General features: G+C 42.8%; 2 protein-coding genes across 2 annotated transcripts; one reads left to right on the top strand and one right to left on the bottom strand.

Moving 5' to 3' along the window:
* Nucleotides 1-550: 550 nt before the first annotated feature.
* On the bottom strand, nucleotides 551-11,587 carry tm9sf1 (transmembrane 9 superfamily member 1). The gene is made up of 9 exons (XM_080020300.1): nucleotides 11,423-11,587; nucleotides 10,694-10,909; nucleotides 10,117-10,248; nucleotides 9,130-9,252; nucleotides 7,754-8,124; nucleotides 6,289-6,443; nucleotides 4,314-4,499; nucleotides 2,174-2,447; nucleotides 551-1,578 (listed from the first exon to the last, which is right to left on the bottom strand). Exons 2-9 carry the CDS (start codon nucleotides 10,889-10,891, stop codon nucleotides 1,185-1,187), a joined length of 1,833 nt encoding a protein of 610 aa, XP_079876426.1. The 5' UTR covers nucleotides 10,892-10,909; nucleotides 11,423-11,587; the 3' UTR covers nucleotides 551-1,184.
* Nucleotides 11,588-12,004: 417 nt separating this feature from the next.
* On the top strand, nucleotides 12,005-18,581 carry fen1 (flap structure-specific endonuclease 1). The gene is made up of 11 exons (XM_080019840.1): nucleotides 12,005-12,164; nucleotides 12,641-12,743; nucleotides 13,405-13,507; nucleotides 13,715-13,778; nucleotides 14,690-14,799; nucleotides 14,955-15,091; nucleotides 16,136-16,202; nucleotides 16,647-16,778; nucleotides 17,289-17,440; nucleotides 17,687-17,801; nucleotides 18,338-18,581. Exons 1-11 carry the CDS (start codon nucleotides 12,083-12,085, stop codon nucleotides 18,413-18,415), a joined length of 1,143 nt encoding a protein of 380 aa, XP_079875966.1. The 5' UTR covers nucleotides 12,005-12,082; the 3' UTR covers nucleotides 18,416-18,581.
* Nucleotides 18,582-19,122: the final 541 nt, after the last annotated feature.

Raw genomic sequence — 19,122 nt, forward strand, 5'->3', positions numbered from 1 at the left:
GGAATGCCTAACTGGCTTTCGGTTGACTTAAGGGCCTTTCTCTTTGCAGCTGGATGTACATATGACTTATTTATACTCTTGTCATGAATTTTTAATACTTTTTTTTTTTTCCCCCTTGTAGTTTTATTTTTATACAAGAGTATTTAATATACCTCGGGATGGTTGTTCTCATGCTTGTGGAGACGCTGCCTACCATGTGTAACAATGCCCTTTGCCGATTCAAACAGGATGTATAATGTGTATATATTGTACTCTGCTTGGTTCATCAGTGTACACATTTAAAAGGGCAGTACTACTTCTTGGAATAAACATTGGCTCACTTTGTCTACCAATATTTGTTACCATGACTTATTTGCTTGATTAGTGATTCATTGCGCGGTCTTATCATGGCGGAAAGAACCGAATAAAGTAGCACAACTCATCCGGGTTCAGGCTGTAAAACTTGACTTGAGATTTTTAACAGCCTTGAGCCGTTTTTTTTTTTTTGTTTTTTTTTCTACAAAGTAAAACATAGCTCTGAAACCCAGCCCAGAACCGCTCAATGTTATGGCGTAACAAAGCGTTTTTATTGAAAAGATCGTATATTTACAATAGCACTAGAATACCATTCTGTGATGGTATTGCTCCAACCACCAAGAATGCAAAACCACACTCAACTGCAGGGCGGGAACGACACACAGCCACTACTCCATCTGGTCAACAAGGAGCTGGCAAACTCTCTGATTTCCTTAAGAGGTAAAACAGTTCGGGAAGACGTGTAACTTACAGTGTGAATCCTGCGCGTCGGACCGGCCCTGCAGCGGAACTCAACTGAACCGACTCACTTGTGCACAGCTTGTCATACAGACAATTCTTCATTCATTCTAACGGGACGCAAACATTCCCTTTACAGAGTTAAATCCCCTTTAATCATTAAATACAAGAACCCCCTGTGACTCCACTTCTCGCCCCTTCGTCCAACCAACCTCAAATTTTTTTTTTTGCAAACAATGACAGCTCGTAGAGTCTTTTCATCGGTTCCTCCCCCCCAAAAAAATAAAGGCCCCGGTTTCTCCTAACGATCTCACAGGAGGTTTGTGTGTGGAAGTATGTGTTTGAATGTGAGAGGGAAAAGTGTGTGTGTGTGTGTATGTGTGTAAAACATGTGGCTAAGCAGGGTGGGGGAGGGGCACGGCCCACAGCCCCTAGTCCATCTTGAGGCTGCGGTAGATGTAGCGGATGAACGCCAGCGACGCCCAGAAGGACACGGCGCCGAGCATCAGCGAGAACACCATGGCCGTCAGCAGCGAGTAGCCGAAGAACTCGGCGCTCTGCACCAGGCCGCTCATGGACGAGCGGTTGCGGTAGTAGAAGACCGAGTAGACGAAGATGAAGAGGCCGGTGGAGCCCGTGCTCAGCACGCTGCGCCACCACCAGCGGTAGTCCTCGCCGGACAGCAGGAAGTAGGTGAGCGCCACCGAGATGCAGGCGCCCACCGAGAGCAGGATGACGAAGACGCAGAGCAGGATGCCGTACAGCGTGTAGTGCTCGCGGCCCCACACGGTGGCGAAGATGTAGTAGAGCTCCACAGAGATGGCACTGGGGGGTGGGATAGGTGGGTTATTTTTACAATCATGGACTGAATGTATAACCTCAACATTAAAAAAACATTTAAAAAAAAATACATTTTTACTCTACAAGTAGAAGTGTAGATTTGTTAAAACAAGTGTGTGTTTGCTGTGCACTGTTCATGTTGTTTTTAGGCTTATTGTCAGTATTAAATTAATTACTTAAATTCATCTGGTTTATACTGCTTAACTTTTTCAGGTCTATACTGCTTCATTTTAAATGTCCAGGTTTATTTTCAGTTATTCTTGCAAAAGCCACATTTTATTGTGGGCAAATATTCAGGTTTCTCTTGCATTATCCCGTGATATTTCATTGTATACAGTTAACTGTGAAGTTTATTATATATTTTATTTTCATTTTATTTTATATATTTATATTTCACTCTTTACCCAGATATTAACACTTCATTCTTATTCTTGATTCTGTGTTTTTCAAGTATTACTGCCTATTGTTTTATTTTTATTTTTTTTAATTTAAATTTTTTAATGGTAGCTGCTTGGACAGTGGAATATCCCTTTGGGGGTGAACAAAGTATACATATATATATATCTATAAAAGGACGTACCTGAAGGGCAGGAAGCCACCGATGGCCATGTGCACGGCGGTGTGCTTGTACCAGGGCTGCGTGGGGATCTGCCGGGGGATGTTGCGGGTGCGGCAGGGCGCCTGGAAGCTGCCGGCCCGGTTCTTGCCCACGATGCCGCCGATGACGGTGAGCGGGAAGCCCACCAGGACCCAGGCGCCCAGCAGCAGCAGCACGGTGGTGGCCGGCAGCGCCTGTGTGGAGCCGCTCCACCAGTGCACCGAGTTGACCACGCTCCACGTCACGAACAGAGGAGCTGCGGGTCGGGAGTGACGACATTTCAATCTCTCAATGGAAAATCATGGGTGGAAAAATCTGGGGTTTCGAGAGCAAAATTCCACTCTGGGATTTTGCGTCGACCGCAGGAATTAGAATAATGACATCCAACTAACGAGTGGAATCGACTGGATTAGTGCAGGCTTGGATCAAAAACACGGAAACAGCGCTTTTGACTCTCGGCGCTGGAATTTTCCCACCTCTGTTGAATGGACACAATTTATTATTACTCCACAGTATTTCAGATAGAACATGAATGGTCGTCATTAAATCCTAGGATTTGATAAAATTTGATAAAAAAAATTAAATCCACTCAAAAATTTACAGTTTAAGTGAAATTACATCAATTTAAAGTTCAAGTTCAAGAGATTATTTGTTACATACCTAGACATACGGTCGTGCATATATGCAGTGAAATGTCATGACACCCGGTGATTACGCACAAGCTCTATAAGCTCGAAAAATACTCAAATGTGCGTAATCGACACACTGTGCTTGCGCCGGCGGCCGCATGGGGCAACGCCACAAATGGTCACCCTCTCTGCAAAAAAAACCCCAGAAACAATACAAGCTAATGAACTAGAACGACAGAAGGAAACATAACATTACAGTACATTTTAAATATATAAGCACACCCAAAATAGAATAATATATTATATAATAAAATCGAATATAATAAAATAAATATTATGATATTAAAATATTTAATATAATAATATATAATATAATAATAATAAAAAAAATGGAAATATGACGGTGAGTGAGACGGCAAGAGCGCAGACCTGCCAATCTTGGGAAAATATTTTAAGTACCACAATACTGAAAAAGGGAGTCACTGCAGCTAAATGACTCCATCAGTTATTCACACTGTAGCTGCCTCGTAACAAGGCCAACAAAAAAAAAAAGGAATAATATTAAATGACAGACTCTTCTCACTCTCGTTCACTGGAACTCACCCTGGATTAAACCAACTGAATCAAATGGAATGACTTGTTTTACTGAGTGACTCGTCCAGAACCAAATCTCAAAAAAGAGTCACACTTTTCATCACGATTGGAGCTTGTGCACTAAGAACAACCAGAGCAGACAGTGATAGTTACGCAGTCTGCACAATTTTGAAAGATTGTCAGGCGATAAAATATTCATCCAATCTTTGTTCACCTTGAACTACCTCCAAAAAGCCAACATTTTCTTTCCTTTGCTCTCTTTTTTGAGCATCAGCTACGCAGCTACGTGACATAATGTTCGTATCGAGTTTGAGTATCGGATCATTTTTACGAGTACATGAGCACATAATGGGCCTTGTAAATTTGACCGGCACAGAATCTGAAAATATATCTGATCGGTGGTTGATCAAGCTGAAAACCGGTCGATCGATTGGTGCATCTCTATCACCAACGCTTTATATGTAAACATTATTATCACTCCCCCACTTCCCATTTTACCTCAGCAATGCAGCATGGGTGGATAATAAAGTACCGCTGCGCTCAGTGTGCTGTGTAGCAGTGGATGTTGAGTGAGAGGAGAGGGAGGGAGGGGTTACAGAACCGCAGGTCGCAGCATCTGGTCCAATCCCAGGGATGTAGTTTAAATACCCAATAGAGGTACGGTACCGTTTTGTACTGATTGATTCACACACACACACACACACACACACACACACACACACACACACACACACACACACACACACACACACACACACACACACACACACTCTAAGCGTGCAGGTCTGAGAGTGAGACACATCCAAACAGGAAATGACAACAAGCTGACGCAAGCCTCTGTCGACAGCCTCCTCGAGACGTTACGGTGCGAGTTGGCAGGGGCGCGGACTGCGACTCACCAGAGAACAGACTTGAGGTGAGGATGATGTTCCAGACCCACCGCTGGCCGTGGATCTGCGTATAGAAGCTGCAGGACACGTAGCCCGACACGCAGCTGGTCAGGGCGTACATGACGATGGCCGCCGAGTTGATGGCGCCGTGGCGATGCACATTGAACATTCCCAGCAGCGCCATGACGATGATCCCTGCGGAGGTCGCCAAACAAGACGTCGGCCAGGTCAAAACGTGGCGCAGCGTGCCAAGTGCGTTTTTATACCACAGTCGGGTATTTTATACATTATAACAGACTTTTAGCTGATGACTAGAAATACACAACACAACACAGACATTCTTTGGGGGATCCAAAGCACTTAACAAACATTTGCAAGTGAGGTATGAGGCAAACACAGCCTGCAGCTTATCTATCCATCCATCCAGTTTTGCTTATATTTTTGTTGAGTTTGATTCTTTTATTACATTTTTTTCCACATTCATGGACACTTTTACACTGCAATATTCTATGTAATGCAGGTATTTTAGTAGCGATTGGGTGCAACAGCTTTTCACATGATTAATAATCCAAAACCTAAAGCAACTAACAAAGTGCTTTGGGTTTTGGATTTCTACATAAAAAAAACAAAAAAAATCTCATATATATTTTTTTTGTTTAAAATGTTTTATATACTGTACAGCCGCAACATTAAAACCACTGACAGGTGAAGTTAATAACATTGCTCATCCCATTCCAAAGGATCTGTCAAGGGGTGGGATATTTTAGGCAGCAAGTGAACTTGAAGTTGTCAAGTTCAGTTGTTCAAGTCAGTTGAAGTTGAAGTTTATGTGTTGGAAGCAGGAAAAATGGGCAAGTGTAAGGATCTGAGCCACTTTGACAAGGGCCACATTGTGATGGCTAGACGACTGGGCCAGAGCATCTCCAAAATGACAGGTTTTGTGGGGTGTATCCAGTTTGCAGTCGTTAGTACCTACCAAAAGTGGTCCAAAGAAGGACAACCGGTGAACCTGCAACAGGGTCATGGGCGCCCAAGGGCTCATTGATGTGCGTGAAAAGCGAAGTCTAGCCCGTCTGTTCGATCTTACAGAAGAGCTACTATAGTACAAACTGCTGAAAAAGTTAATGCTGCTATGATAGAAAGTTGTCAGAACACACAGTGCACCACAGTTTGCTGCGTATGGGACTGTGTAGCTGCAGACCCGTCAAGAGTGTCCACGCTGACCCCTGTCCACCACCAAAAGCACCTACAATGGGCACGTGAGCATCAGAACTGGACCATGGAGCAATGGAAGAAGGTGGCCTGGTCTGATGAATCACGCTTTCTTCTACATCATGTGGATGACCGGGGTTAAGGTCCGATCTGATCGAGCATCTATGGGATTTGCTGGAAGGACAAGCCCGAACTATGGGGGCCCCGCCTCGCAACTTTCAGGACTTAAAAGATCTGCTGCTCACGTCTTGGTGCCAGATACCACAGGACACCTTCAGAGGTCTTGTGGAGTCCATGCCTCGATGGGTCATAGCTGTTTTGGCAGCACAAGGGCGAGCTACACAATATTAGAAGTGGTTTTAATGTCGTGGCCGATCGGTGTATATATTTGTTGATTTTCTTGTATACATACACAAAGTACATACTAGTGCAGTGCCCCGTTCAAAACATGCCTGTTCGCTCATCCATACAACTTCACACTCTGACTTGAACTGTTGCATGAAAGGCTTGCAGTCGTGAAAGTCGCGGCGACTCACAGGCATACACTGGGTAAATACAATCTTTCTGACAGGACAAAACACACCCGACTACATATTGGGGCTGCACTGTGGAGGCAAGTGACTCGGTCACAGCCCTGAGCCCTGAGCGGCAGAGGGTGGAAGACCCAAAGAGTGTCCAAAGACAATTCGGACGGCACACAACGTTTTTGGGACGTCTGTTAATCTGGAGTACCCGCCCCCATATCCAGTTGTCAGTCGACTGGAAGGCTCACCTGTGGCTAGCGTGAGGAACTGCGCCCCCACCCCGAGCACGGCGCACAGCAGGCTTTTGTACGGCGGGAACCTGAAGACATCGGTGTGGATGATCTTCCAGCCGTTGTCACCCTGGTCCAGGTCGTCACAGCCGCCCTCCTCCTCCACATTGTACCTTTGAAGCAGAAAGTAACAAGAGATGGCCACCTTTAAACAAACAAAGAAAACTGGATCCATTACAGTTACAGTTTGGCTTTGAAGTAGCAAGGACAGGGGATCTCATTGTGGCATTACAAAATGAAATTCAAGGACTTTCAAGAGCTTAAAAATAAAAAAAGCCTATGTTTTTTACATTTTAAGGGCCTGTCGAGGATTATAGGCAAAACAAATATAATCAATTTTCAATGTGATCTTTATTAATTAAAATATAACCTTAGTCTCATTGTCTATCACACACACACACACACACACACACACACACACACACACACACACACACACACACACACACACACACACACACACACACACACACACACACACACACACACAAACACACACACACACAGTATGTGTATATTTATATTTATAGAGTCCCTGCCTCGACTGGTCGGGGCTGTTTTGGTGACACATCTACTATTATATATTATCTACTCTGTGCATTCCAACCATGTTGGATTAAATTTATGTTTCCCTGGCATAATCGGTTGTAAAAGCTGTTCGGGAAATAGTTTTATCACGTTACAATATGAATGACGGCACCGGGGGAATCATCACAGGTTTTCAGTAATTCATTTTTTTCCAGGGACGTTTCAAGCATTTATTTTCAAGATATTCCAGTAAATCCATTTCTGAGGATGAAATTAAAGCTCTTCAAGCACCTCAAAGACCTGATAAGAACCCTGTTCATTTTATTTTATTTTTTACAAAAAACAAATCGCAAATCTGAAGTTGAAAATTTGATTGGTGGTCATCAACAACACGACAGGCGACAAGAACAAACCTTCAAACAACACATTCCTAAGAAGAGTGGGATTCCGCACGCGAAAAGCTGTGACGCGATTCGGAATTCCCGCCTGCGATCGAGGCTCCTGGATGCCTTCAGATGCTTTGAAGTTTGGGTCCAACAGTACGACCGGAAGTGACGTTGGTCAAGTTTATATTGGAACTGGGCTTAAAATTACTAAATAAGTCACATATTTAAGAATAATGATGAATGATGGTGAAAAAAATGTTTCTCACTTGTGCAAACACTATTTAAAGTGAGTTTCAAACACTGATTCATGGAAAACGTCCAGCTGAGCAAACAACTCACTGTTGTTCTGGAAAAACAGCTCTCCCGTTTTTCCCATTGACATATTTTGGGATGTGAAACCCAGATGCAGCTCATCTGATGACCACTAGGGGAAGGACCCGACTGTCGGATACGATTATTCATTCAATGTGAGGAAAGCTTCAAAAATTCTGATATTTGCGGCGACCGACCTGGCAAAGTCGTTCTTCAGCACCCGCATGAGGATGATGATGACGAAGCCCAGCAGCAGCACCACCAGCACCAGTGAGTTGATGATGGACAGCCAGTGGATCTCCAGCGTCTTGGGGAAGAAGGCGTGGTCCCTGAGGCGCTCGGCCCGCCGCGCGTGCGGCAGCGGAGACTCGAACCAGCGCACGCTGTAGGTGTGGGTGATCCTAAGGCCCCCCGCTCCGCCGCTGGCTCCGCCCACCCCCACACCCCCCACCGCCCCGCCCCCCTCCTCCAGCGGCACTGGCTTCACGTCCTTCACCGAGACGTTGGCAAAGATCACAGCGTCCCCATTGTACTCGATGTTGAAGTCAAGGTGAGTCCACAGGCCCACCTGGAGGGAGGGAGGGAGGGGATAAAAAAAACAAAAACATTTTATTAAACCTATGTAGCTGGGATTAAAAATAAATAAAGAATTTGAAAATAATAATAATAATAATAATAATAATAATAATAATAATAATAATAATAATAATAATAATAATAAAAGAGAGGTGGAGAGAGAGCAAGAAGAGAAAAGAAAGGGTGAAAAGACGGAGAGATAAAAGGACAGAGATAGCGAGAAAGGGAGATAAAGTTTAATGTTTAGCTCATGTAGTATTTACTGTGTTCCAATGGTACAAGTACCAATAAAATAATAATAATAATAAATAAAGAACCAAACGATGAAAAAAAAATGGAAAAAAACTGAAAAACCATACAAGTAAAATAAATACCATCCAAGTTCAAGTTCAAGTTCAAGAGATTATTTGTCACATACATACACATACGGTCGTACATATATGCAGTGAAATGTCATGACACCCGGTGATTACGCACAATAAGCTCTATAAGCTCGAAAAATACGACAAATTCTCAAATGTGCGTAATCGACACGCGGTGCTCGCGCAGGCGGCCGCAACGAGAGAGAGCAAGAGAAAAGAAAGAGAAAAGGAGAGGGCGAGAGCGAGAGATTGAAATCGACAGAGGAAGGACAAAGATGTGAAGAATGGTTAGTAAGTTTGCTAATGAATATGTATAGGTTTTTTTTCATAAAATACTATATACTACAACATAATATACTATAAGATTGCATTGCATTGTGTGCCACGTTCTTGTCCCTGTTGTTACTTTCGCAATTTATCTAGACATCTGGTGAGACGTTTTGCACAAAGGAAGTTGTGTCGATGGCTGATATAAACACACAAAGGTTTCAGCTTAAAACAGTAAATATGCAAGAAAACTATGAGGGTAAGAGAAAATGTAGTATGCTGAATGACACACACACACACACACACACACACACACACACACACACACACACACACACACACACACACACACACACACACACACACACCTTGTGACTGTGAGGCAGGAAGCCGCTCTCCTCCATGTATCCCACAAAGCCCCAGATGGGAATGTCATCCAGGACGAACTCAAAGTAGTAGAGCTCCTCGATGGCCTCGCGGAGCTGGTCCACCTAGTGCACATCTCATTGTCGTCAATACGTTCGGATATCTCCACTTTACTCCATTTCACTTTCATTTGTCCGCACGATAGGTCACAATTTGAAGGTTATTTTTTTTTATTTTTTATTTTTTATCTCATTGGAAGTGGTTAAGGCATTCAAAACAAGCGGCCACGCAGAAGGCCATGGCAGTGAAGGCCGGCGTGCCGCTTCACAGACATGCACAGCGTTTTGAATACCATAAGGGTAAGCATGTAGCCAAGTAATCAACCTTGATCGCAAGCCTGCTTCACACGAATACTACAAACGACAAGATCAAACCCAAAGTCCATTCATTCCTATTGAGAGGCAGATTCCGCTCGCGAAAAGCCGTGTGACGTGAGGCGGTGCTGAATTCCCGCTCCCGAACGATGCTCCAGGATCCCTTCACATTTTTCAACTCAAGCGACAGGTTTCTGTCCGACAGTACGACCGGAAGTGATGTCGGTCATGTTTACGAACTAAAACTAGGTAAAAATAAAGCCACGTATTTCTAAATAATGACGGTATCAATGTTAAGGTTGGATGTCACCGTATCCACTATCAATATATATATTTTTTTTTATTGTGAGTATTTTATATTCCTTTTTGCACTTTTATCAACACTATATAAAGGGGGTTTTCAAAGTCAAAGTCTTCAAAGTCCAGCTATCAGATTACCAATCGCTGGCATATCGAAACCATTATGAGGGAGAACAACGAAACATATCCCCCTGAAACTACTCATCTCCAATATTTTCGGTATATGGTTTAATCATTTGCATTCCCCGTTATGTCTGCTTGCGGCATCAAAAAGTCCTACAGCACAGACAAGATATGATACAAAAATATCAATACCTGTTTCTCCGAGAGCGTGAGCTGACATAGTATTTTCTTCTCCACATTCTCCCGGAAGCGGATGTAATACAGCGACTCTGCCATCCTGTCGCCGTCCAGCACTTCCCCCAGGCTCAGTGACTTGTGGTGCACCTGAGGGACACATGGGAATACAGTGAAATCACAGCATTTTGGTTATGGGTTATATTTATTCTCAGGTTTATTGTACGTTCGTCTTTCTGCTTCACTGTTTATTTCATGAGTTATTGTATAGGACCTTTTGTATGTATATTATATTGTATAGGACATGACCTTTTATTTTGATCTTTTTCTCAATTGTTTTTCTGTTATCTTTAGGGTTAGGTTACGGTTAACTGTTAGGTCTATTGTATATTTTCCTAAATTTCTATATATTGCCATTTTCTTTTTTTTGCCTATTGTGTTGATGTGAGTTGCTGGGACATTGCAATTTCCCGAAAGTATCTATCCATCTATCTATATGTCTGTATTTGCATGGTATAGGTATGATATAAACAATATGTGTGGATTTGGATCACACCAAACCATGACAACCTATCACAGAAAGACAACAACAGACCTTCTCAGGCCTGCAAACAGGCAGCGTGTAGAAGTGGTACGTCTCCTGGGGGTTGTGGTACGGCCCGACTTTGTTGACGTACAGCGTCACGTTATCCCCCTGCTTGAAGCTGAGCGCCCGGGCCGGCACGACGCACGCCAACAGGATGCAGCACAGGCACAGCATCGTCAGGCGGCTGCCACCGTACAGGTGCCCCATCCCGAATCACGACGCACCCTGGTGGGAACACAAGGGAGCCGGGTGGGTTTCATTACACGGGACCAGACACGGGGTTGAGAATAGACACGAAAGAATGCTCTGCTGCAGTGTGAGAGAGCTGAGACACATTTGAATAACAACTTGTGCTTCCTGTGTGTGTGTGTGTGTGTGTGTGTGTGTGTGTGTGTGTGATGATTGTTTTATTTTCAAATCTGATTTGGCGTGCGTGTGTGCGTGTGTGCGTGTGTGTGTGTGTGTGTGTGTGTGTGTGTGTGTGTAGATTTCTCAATCATGAATGACCAACATCAACACTTAGTTCTGAGGCCTTGCTGGTTCTGATCATGTCAATGATTGATCTCCACCAAGACTGGGATAGTTTAAGTAACTCAGTTTGAATTGTAATAAAAAAAGATTTGTACTTTGTCCAAGACCTCGGTCGGATAAATCGTACCAATATGACTAGATCGTTGCAGGTTGTTTCTACAGAATATATGTGAATGTGTTGATGTAACACATCTGAACGAAACCTGCCTGTACACCGGAGTCTTCTGTTTCCAGGCCCCGAGATTCACCTCGCCGCTCCGATCCGCGCCGACGCTGTGATCAATTTAAACGCGCACAAACATTACGGGAACGCTCGCGGCGGTCTACGGATCACGCGTCCATTATAACAACCACACATGAAGACCGACTCCACGTCAGCTCAGAAAATTAAAAATAATGACGTCACGGCCGAGTTTTCCGGAGTGGGCGGAGTACGTATGACCACGCCCCTCGGCACTCCCGAACAGCTTGTCTGTTTATTATCGTATAATCGTTCGCAATCAAGTCGAAGCGCACGGGTGTTGTGTTGTATTCCGCGACTTAATGGCACCGGATCCCGACACCGAGAAACACAAAATCAGCACCCGGCGATATTGACAAATTAAACTTTATTGTCCCTGGACGTTAACAACAAAACAGACCGAACCCGCTGTTTCCCTACCGCTTCCGCGTTCCGGGCCAAGGCTATTCCAATCGACGTCGGAGAACCGATGCGCGGCTGCCAACGGATCCGTGCTCGCCCATTCGATTGGTAGTGCCTCGTTTTTGCCTCTTTTTTTTTTTTTTTTCCCGCGAAGCAGACGCGCGGGGAAGGACCTCCGCGCGGCGGCCGCTCCATTCGCGGGACCCGCTGTAGCTGCAGCTGCGATGGGGATTCACGGTCTCGCCAAGCTGATCGCCGACCAGGCGCCCGGCGCCATAAAGGAGCAGGACATTAAGAACTACTTCGGTAATTCAGAACGCCGCCCTGCTGGGCGTCGATGGTGTTGAATGGCCCTGTTCGACGCGGCGTTTCAGCCCCGGCGTTCGAGCAATTCACGCGGCAGGCGACGGACGATAACAGTTGCCGTATCAGCGAAGCGATAGTTGCAATATATTACTTATATATAATATATATCAGTGTATTTAATTTCCCCCAAAATGGTCAATTAGCCTCCGTATCAACAATCTACACTCTGTAAAAAAATAGAAAACCGAGCAAGTTTGCGTGAATAAAATAACATCTGAACATAAGCACCAAAGTGGTACGCAACATGGTTACAACAATATAATAGTGTGCTGTGTACTATTTTAAACCCCACTTGATACGCTATATATCAATTATCACGTTTAAAACGCTCCTTGGATTATATTTCGGGTCACGTCTGCATTGCCAGGCCTGCGGTGTAGTAACAATGGCATCTCTGCCGTGCACCCATCTTGCAGGAAGGAAGATCGCTATCGATGCGTCCATGTGTATCTACCAGTTTCTGATTGCAGTCCGGCAGGACGGCAACGTCCTGCAAAACGAGGATGGAGAAACCACGAGGTTTGATTGCCCTGCACTTTCCATCCACCCCCCACCCCCCACAATGTGTATATATAGTTACTAATCTACCACCACGTAGATGCCTAAACGTGTAACTTACAATCAGTTTGGATGTATTAAAATATATTATAGACACTGTGCCACTTACTGATATTCTCTCCATTATAAACCGTGTTTTCGTAATGTTTGAATTGGATGATACTCCTCTCACTAGCCATAGAAGACACGACATATATGTCAACAGCTCTGGTAGGTTTCAACACCAGACCAGGGGTGACACACTCAGGGGCGGCTTCCCAGAGGGGGTTTGATCAAAAATCAGGCCAAAAAAACAAAACAAATTTAGATTAATCCAGGATTTAAAAATGTCTTTCTGAGATGTCACTTCATTTAGGATAAAGTAGTTCCGGACTCGGAAGTCCTAGACTGAGGTAAGGGAGGAGGCAGCTCCTTCTGTCCGGTCTCGGTGCTGGTCTTCAGTTCAGATCGACCTGGTCCACCTGGAGGCCCACCCCCCATTCATCCAAAGATTTTATTTAAGCTTCACTTAGACCTAGATTAGCGCCGATCTTCCTTCTGGAAATCAGATATATATATTTTTTTAACCAAGACCAGGGCAAGTCTGAGAGTTTTAGACTAAGACCTTACCCCCCCCCCCCAGCCACTTGATGGGGATGTTCTACCGGACGATCCGCATGCTGGAGCACGGCATCAAACCCACGTACGTGTTTGATGGGAAGCCACCGCAGCTCAAGTCCGGGGAGGTGAGTGGTTTGAAGTTCTGTTTTCTTTTCTTTCTGATTTTTATTATTATTATTATTATTATTATTTTTTTTTTTTTTCAAACCTGAATTTGTTTAAAGCTGAAAAGCAGTGATGCAGCGCTCGAATTTTAAATGTTTCATAACCCCGGTGATCCTAACCCCTCAGTTTACTGCTCTATCTTCATCCCTTTACTGCTCCGTTTCCAGCTGGAGAAGAGAGGGGAGAGGAGAGCTGAAGCTGAGAAGTTGCTGGCTCAGGCTCAGGAAGCAGGTACATCCATATCAGTCCTTCTTAGTTTTCTGCTCACATCAAAAATCAATAGGCAGTAATATATAAAAACAATAGAATACAAATATAAAAATGAAAAAGTGGAAATATTTGGGGGGGAAAGTAAAATGTACAATAAACCAGAGTGAACTGTACATTATAAAAAATATGTAAGGATAATGAAAAATAAACTTTATTAAAAAATTAAAGTGGTATGCTTTAAATAATAATGTTATTATTATATGCCTAATACCAAAAATCTTAATCTTTTATAATAAAACAATTTTAACATGGTCATTCGGTTGCGGTAGAACATGTTTGTATTTCTTTGTTTGGCAAATGATGTGGACCAAGATTGTATAATCAGTTTTTATTTTATTTAAATACATTTCATCTGTGACATAATTATCCATTGAAAAGTTGTACGTTTCTCAACTTTAAATAGATGGATGCTTTATTCATCCCCAAAATGGAAATGTCCAATTACAGATCACATCAAAGAACAATAGGCAGTCATACTTACAAACAATATAATAGAAAAATGAAACTCTAAATGCCTGGGTAAAAAGGCGAAATACACAACAAAAATATGTCAGGATCATGGGAATTATATGAGAACATTTCAAGCAGTATAAACCCGAAAAATAAACTGTTACATAGATTTGGATCGATTTGAAGCCGAAGAAAGGGGTGAGCAGAAAAACATAGTTGAGGCAACGTACAAACACTGCATGAGAAAGTCACAGCAAAAGCGCGACACCTAGTGGTAATATTCGGTAGTCCGGTCGTATCGAACTGGGTTAAATTTTTTTATGCCAGCCCAACCCTGCTGTTACACAAAAAAATGGTTGGATAAGTGGGAGTTCAAACCTGAACATTTAACGTGAACATATACCGATCATGTGCGCCACCAGGGGAGCAGGAGAACGTCGACAAATTCACCAAGCGTCTGGTCAAAGTCACCAGGCAGCACAACGATGAGTGCAAGAAGCTGCTGACCCTGATGGGCGTGCCCTACGTGGAGGTGAGCGCCCGCCGTGACCCCATCCGGGCGGTTTACCCTCCGAGATGATCTGGCGGTCCGAAGCGACGCCGTAACTCAACGATAACCCCCTGCACTGGAAACGGTTCCTATGAATACGATTCCCAATAGCTCTCAATGTCCCTTGGGAACCACAGGCGCCGTGCGAGGCCGAGGCCAGCTGTGCCGCCCTGGTCAAAGCAGGGAAGGTGTTCGCCACGGCCACGGAGGACATGGACGGGCTGACGTTTGGGACCAACGTCTTACTCAGACACCTGACCGCCAGCGAAGCAAAGTACGTATAATAATAATAATAATAATAATAATAATAAATCACAGTACAGTATCATGGTCGACCTTGGTGTTGGTGGAGCGATTGCTTTCTTTCCCAGGGTTCTTACCAGGTCTTTGAGGTTCTTGAATTTCGTCCTCAGAAATTGAAGTACTGGAGTACTTTATAAATTCCTTGGAAAATAACTTGCGATCATTGGTACCGTGCGATATTCCCCCTAGTTTTGTTATTTCAATCATAATGTAATAAAACATTTTCCAGAATCAATTTTATGAAATTGATGATGCCAGGCAAATGTATATTTAATCCAGCATGGTTGGAAATAAACACTTATAATAGTAGATGACAATAATATTAATAAAATATATAATAATATAAATTATAGACAATGACATTGAGATTATATTCAATTTTAATGAATAAAGGTCACAATGAAAATTGATTATATTTTGTTTTGTGTGAAGTCCTTGAAAATTAAAAAACAGCACTTAAAGTAATTGGAAGTCCTTGAATTTAATTTCATAATGCCAGAATGAACCTCTTTCGGTGGAATTGTATCGTGGCCTATTTAATTTCCATATTAGAGATAAGGAAATAGGACATAACTCACAAATATTTGAAAGGGGTTTTTTGGTCTGTATTGTGCTTTGTTGCATATAGTTATATAGTTTAATGTGGTGAACCCCAGATGTATTCTCTTTTTCACATTGTTTTTTTTAAATTGTATTTGCATGTTTATTTTAGTTTTACTTTTTATGATTTTATTTGTAATCTCAGATAAAAAAATAAAATAATAATAATAATTAATAATAATTGTCTGTAGAGAAACGCACCAAACCTCACCATGACAAATTCCTAGTATGTGGAAAAGTACCTTTACGATTAATGAGCAGATACCGGATGTCTATCAACATTGCGTCAACGTCTCTAGGGTTATCGAGATCGTAAACTCTTCCATGTCACTCAACCCTAGTTAATCTGTAACTAGATATTAGAAATTTAGCGCTATATTGTCCTTATTGTTCTTTTATTCTCTCTCTGTTTTAGGAAACTTCCAATCCAGGAGTTCCACTTCAGTCGCATTCTGCAAGACATCGGTCTGACCAATGAACAGGTAAGGTCTTCCGCCTTTACCCAGCTGTTACAAAATATTTTATTTTTTTTCTCTATTAGACTGCAGTGAGCAGGGATATTTTTAGAAAGATAAAACCTGTTTTAACGAACACATAGGTTTTGTTTAATACAGCATACATATTTTATTGATAGGACACTTTTGTGTCCTATCAATGGAATGTTTTGTTACCTCGCTGTCTGACACCATCTTGTTGGAAGGGACAGGAACTCCACCGCTGCAAGCACTGAGGGACAGGCGCTAACTACACACTATTTCAACAAGTTTCATAAGTTGTTTATATTTGTTGTGTAAATAAATTCCTTATTTTTGCATATTCTACCAGTGTCCTACGGCTGGGTCCCTCAGACTTTGTATGATTTCTGCATATAGACTTTGTACTTATGGCATTTTATTTTTGAAACCTTCGTTCCTGCTCCTTCCCAGTTCATAGACCTGTGCATTCTGCTGGGCTGCGACTACTGCGGCACCATCAAGGGAATCGGCCCCAAGCGAGCCATTGACCTCATCAAGCAGCACGGCTCCATCGAGGAGATCCTGGACAACATCGACCCTAATGTTAGTTCACAGCGCTCAACAGTGCGGTCTCCAGTATAGAGAAAGTAGTAGTAATATTAATAATAATAAAATATATATATATATATATATATATATAAAATTCCTGGTTTATATTTTATTTTGTTTGTATGTTTATTAAATATATATTTTTTTACTTCACTTTACTACTTTTTACTACTTTTTTCCCCCCTTAACTGTTGTTATGTGAGTACGAAGAGTCATTGAAAATCAGAGTCCAATTCCTTGCATGTGTGAGCGTACTTCGCCAATAAAGCCTGGTTCTAATCATCTCCGCTCTGCCCCGGGGGATTTTTCTTTTTTTTTAATAACTTGTTTTGGCTCCGGTTGGGGTTTTGAATTTGGGGCTGGAAAAAATATGCAGTACACAATAAACATACACTATTAAATATGGCAGGATAATGGAAAATAAACCTGAACATTTTTAAGCAATAGAACAATTCATTGAGTGAAATTGTTTGATTATCTTATTTTATTTTTATTTTTTTCCAGAAACACCCAGCACCCGAGGACTGGTTGTTCAAGGAGGCCCGGAAGCTGTTCCTGGCGCCCGAGGTGGTGGACTGCTCCACGCTGGAGCTCAAGTGGAGCGAGCCTGACGAGGAGGCCCTCATTCAGTTCATGTGCAGCGAGAAGCAGTTCAGGTACTTAGTTAAACATGCATAACATTAGGATCCCTGAATTGCAGTGTCATCAAAAAATAGGCGATAATAATAAAGAAATGGAATGTGGCAAAATGGCAATATATGGGGAAAATGAGGTGCTGTATACAATAAAATATGACAATATACACTAAAACCTAATGATAAACAAAATTGGACCTAAAAATTTCAAGAAACCAGAAAAAAATGGTCAATATAAGTATTTAAATCTTGACGTGTTTTGCGTAGTGAGGACAGGATCCGAAATGGCTGCAAGAAGATCATGAAAAGCAGGCAGAGCAGCACTCAGGGACGGCTGGACTCCTTCTTCACAGTCACCGGGTCGCTGTCCTCCAAACGCAAGGTATTTACAAGCAGGAGATTCATCATTTCAGTACTCAGATCATTTTTGGGGTAAATATCTTGAAAAGCCACAGGGCAGACTATCCTATGATCTATGTTAGATAATAATATAGTACATTGAAGTAATTTATATTTATAAATAATTTATCCTCTGCATGGTGTCACATTTAGTGTATTTTGTATATCTTTATAGAACTATTTGTTTTGTATTTTTTTTTTTGGCTATTTGTATATATTTGATAATTTATTTATTTTACCTTCTTTATAACATTTTTATTCTCTTTTTTCCGGACTTTTTTTGGCGGAATAAACTGATTCTGCTGCCCGTGGGTCTCTAGGGCCATCCGGTGGCGACAAATGAAATGAAACCCCCTGATCCAGAGTACTGGGGCCCTCGTTCACAAAACATTTTTGTTTTTGTTCTCACTTTTATTCCTGAGAAGGGGGCCAATCGTCCAAGGGTTCCAGGGGAAAATGATTCCGTGGTATTTAAGGCGTCTTAGTATTCTGCAGTCTGACAACTTCCATCTGCTCTAGGAACCCGAAAAAAAAGGATCAGCAAAGAAGAAGCAGAAGACTGGAGCCACACCCAGCAAATTCAAGAAGAGCAAATAAACTGCCGTAAAATAGGGAAACTTTAAGAAAAAGAATAACGAGTGGTTAACTAGTTATTATTGGAGTTATTTTCTGTACATCCTCAAAGCTCTTTTCATGTAAAAAAATAAAAACAATACAAGTTTTAATAAACTCAAGACTGAAATAAAGTTATTTTTTAAATGGTTGAATCTTTGTCGGTCAAGAATGGATCTGTGCCATCTCCGGTTGTGGTGTTTAATAGATGAAATATACAATTTGTGTGTTCTCCCCAAATTATAATTCTGAGCATAATGCCCAACGAAATCTCACTGCCCCCAAATGGTGCTCGCTTTACACCGCTCCAGCCGACGCTTGACATTGTGCACGGTGATCTCAGGCTCGTTCAGCAGCTCAGCCATAGAAACCCAGTTCATGAAGCCCACGACGAGCGGTCCTGTCGCTGTCGTTGCTTCCAGAGCCAGTTTGGAACTCTGTAGCGAGTGTTGCATCAGCGCTCGGCGGCGGCGCCGCCCTATGAGCCGGCGCGGCGTACCGCTTCGTGGTCGAGCTGTCGACGCTCCAAGACGTTTTTTTCCCCCTTCGCGATAACAGAACTCACGGCTGACCGGGGCAGGTCTGGCAGGACACGGGCGAAGTGGCATCCTATGACCGGGCCAGGTCAAAAGTCTGAGCTCCGTAGTCCGACCCGTTCCACTGCAAACGTTTCTCTTCGTAGATTGCGTGTC

This window comes from Zeus faber (assembly GCF_960531495.2).
Source record: "Zeus faber genome assembly, chromosome: 19".
Taxonomy (NCBI): Eukaryota; Metazoa; Chordata; class Actinopteri; order Zeiformes; family Zeidae; genus Zeus; species Zeus faber.

Coding starts and splice junctions, on each gene's coding strand:
- tm9sf1 (XM_080020300.1), bottom strand. CDS start 10,891: ATGGGGCACCTGTACGGTGGCAGCCGCCTGACGATGCTGTGCCTGTGC. Junction 10,249..10,693: donor CTGTTTGCAGGCCTGAGAAG/GTCTGTTGTTGT, acceptor TGTGTCCCTCAG/GTGCACCACAAGTCACTGAG. Junction 6,444..7,753: donor CTGAAGAACGACTTTGCCAG/GTCGGTCGCCGC, acceptor TCTGCTTCAAAG/GTACAATGTGGAGGAGGAGG.
- fen1 (XM_080019840.1), top strand. CDS start 12,083: ATGGGGATTCACGGTCTCGCCAAGCTGATCGCCGACCAGGCGCCCGGC. Junction 15,092..16,135: donor CTGACCGCCAGCGAAGCAAA/GTACGTATAATA, acceptor TCTCTGTTTTAG/GAAACTTCCAATCCAGGAGT. Junction 17,802..18,337: donor CGCTGTCCTCCAAACGCAAG/GTATTTACAAGC, acceptor CATCTGCTCTAG/GAACCCGAAAAAAAAGGATC.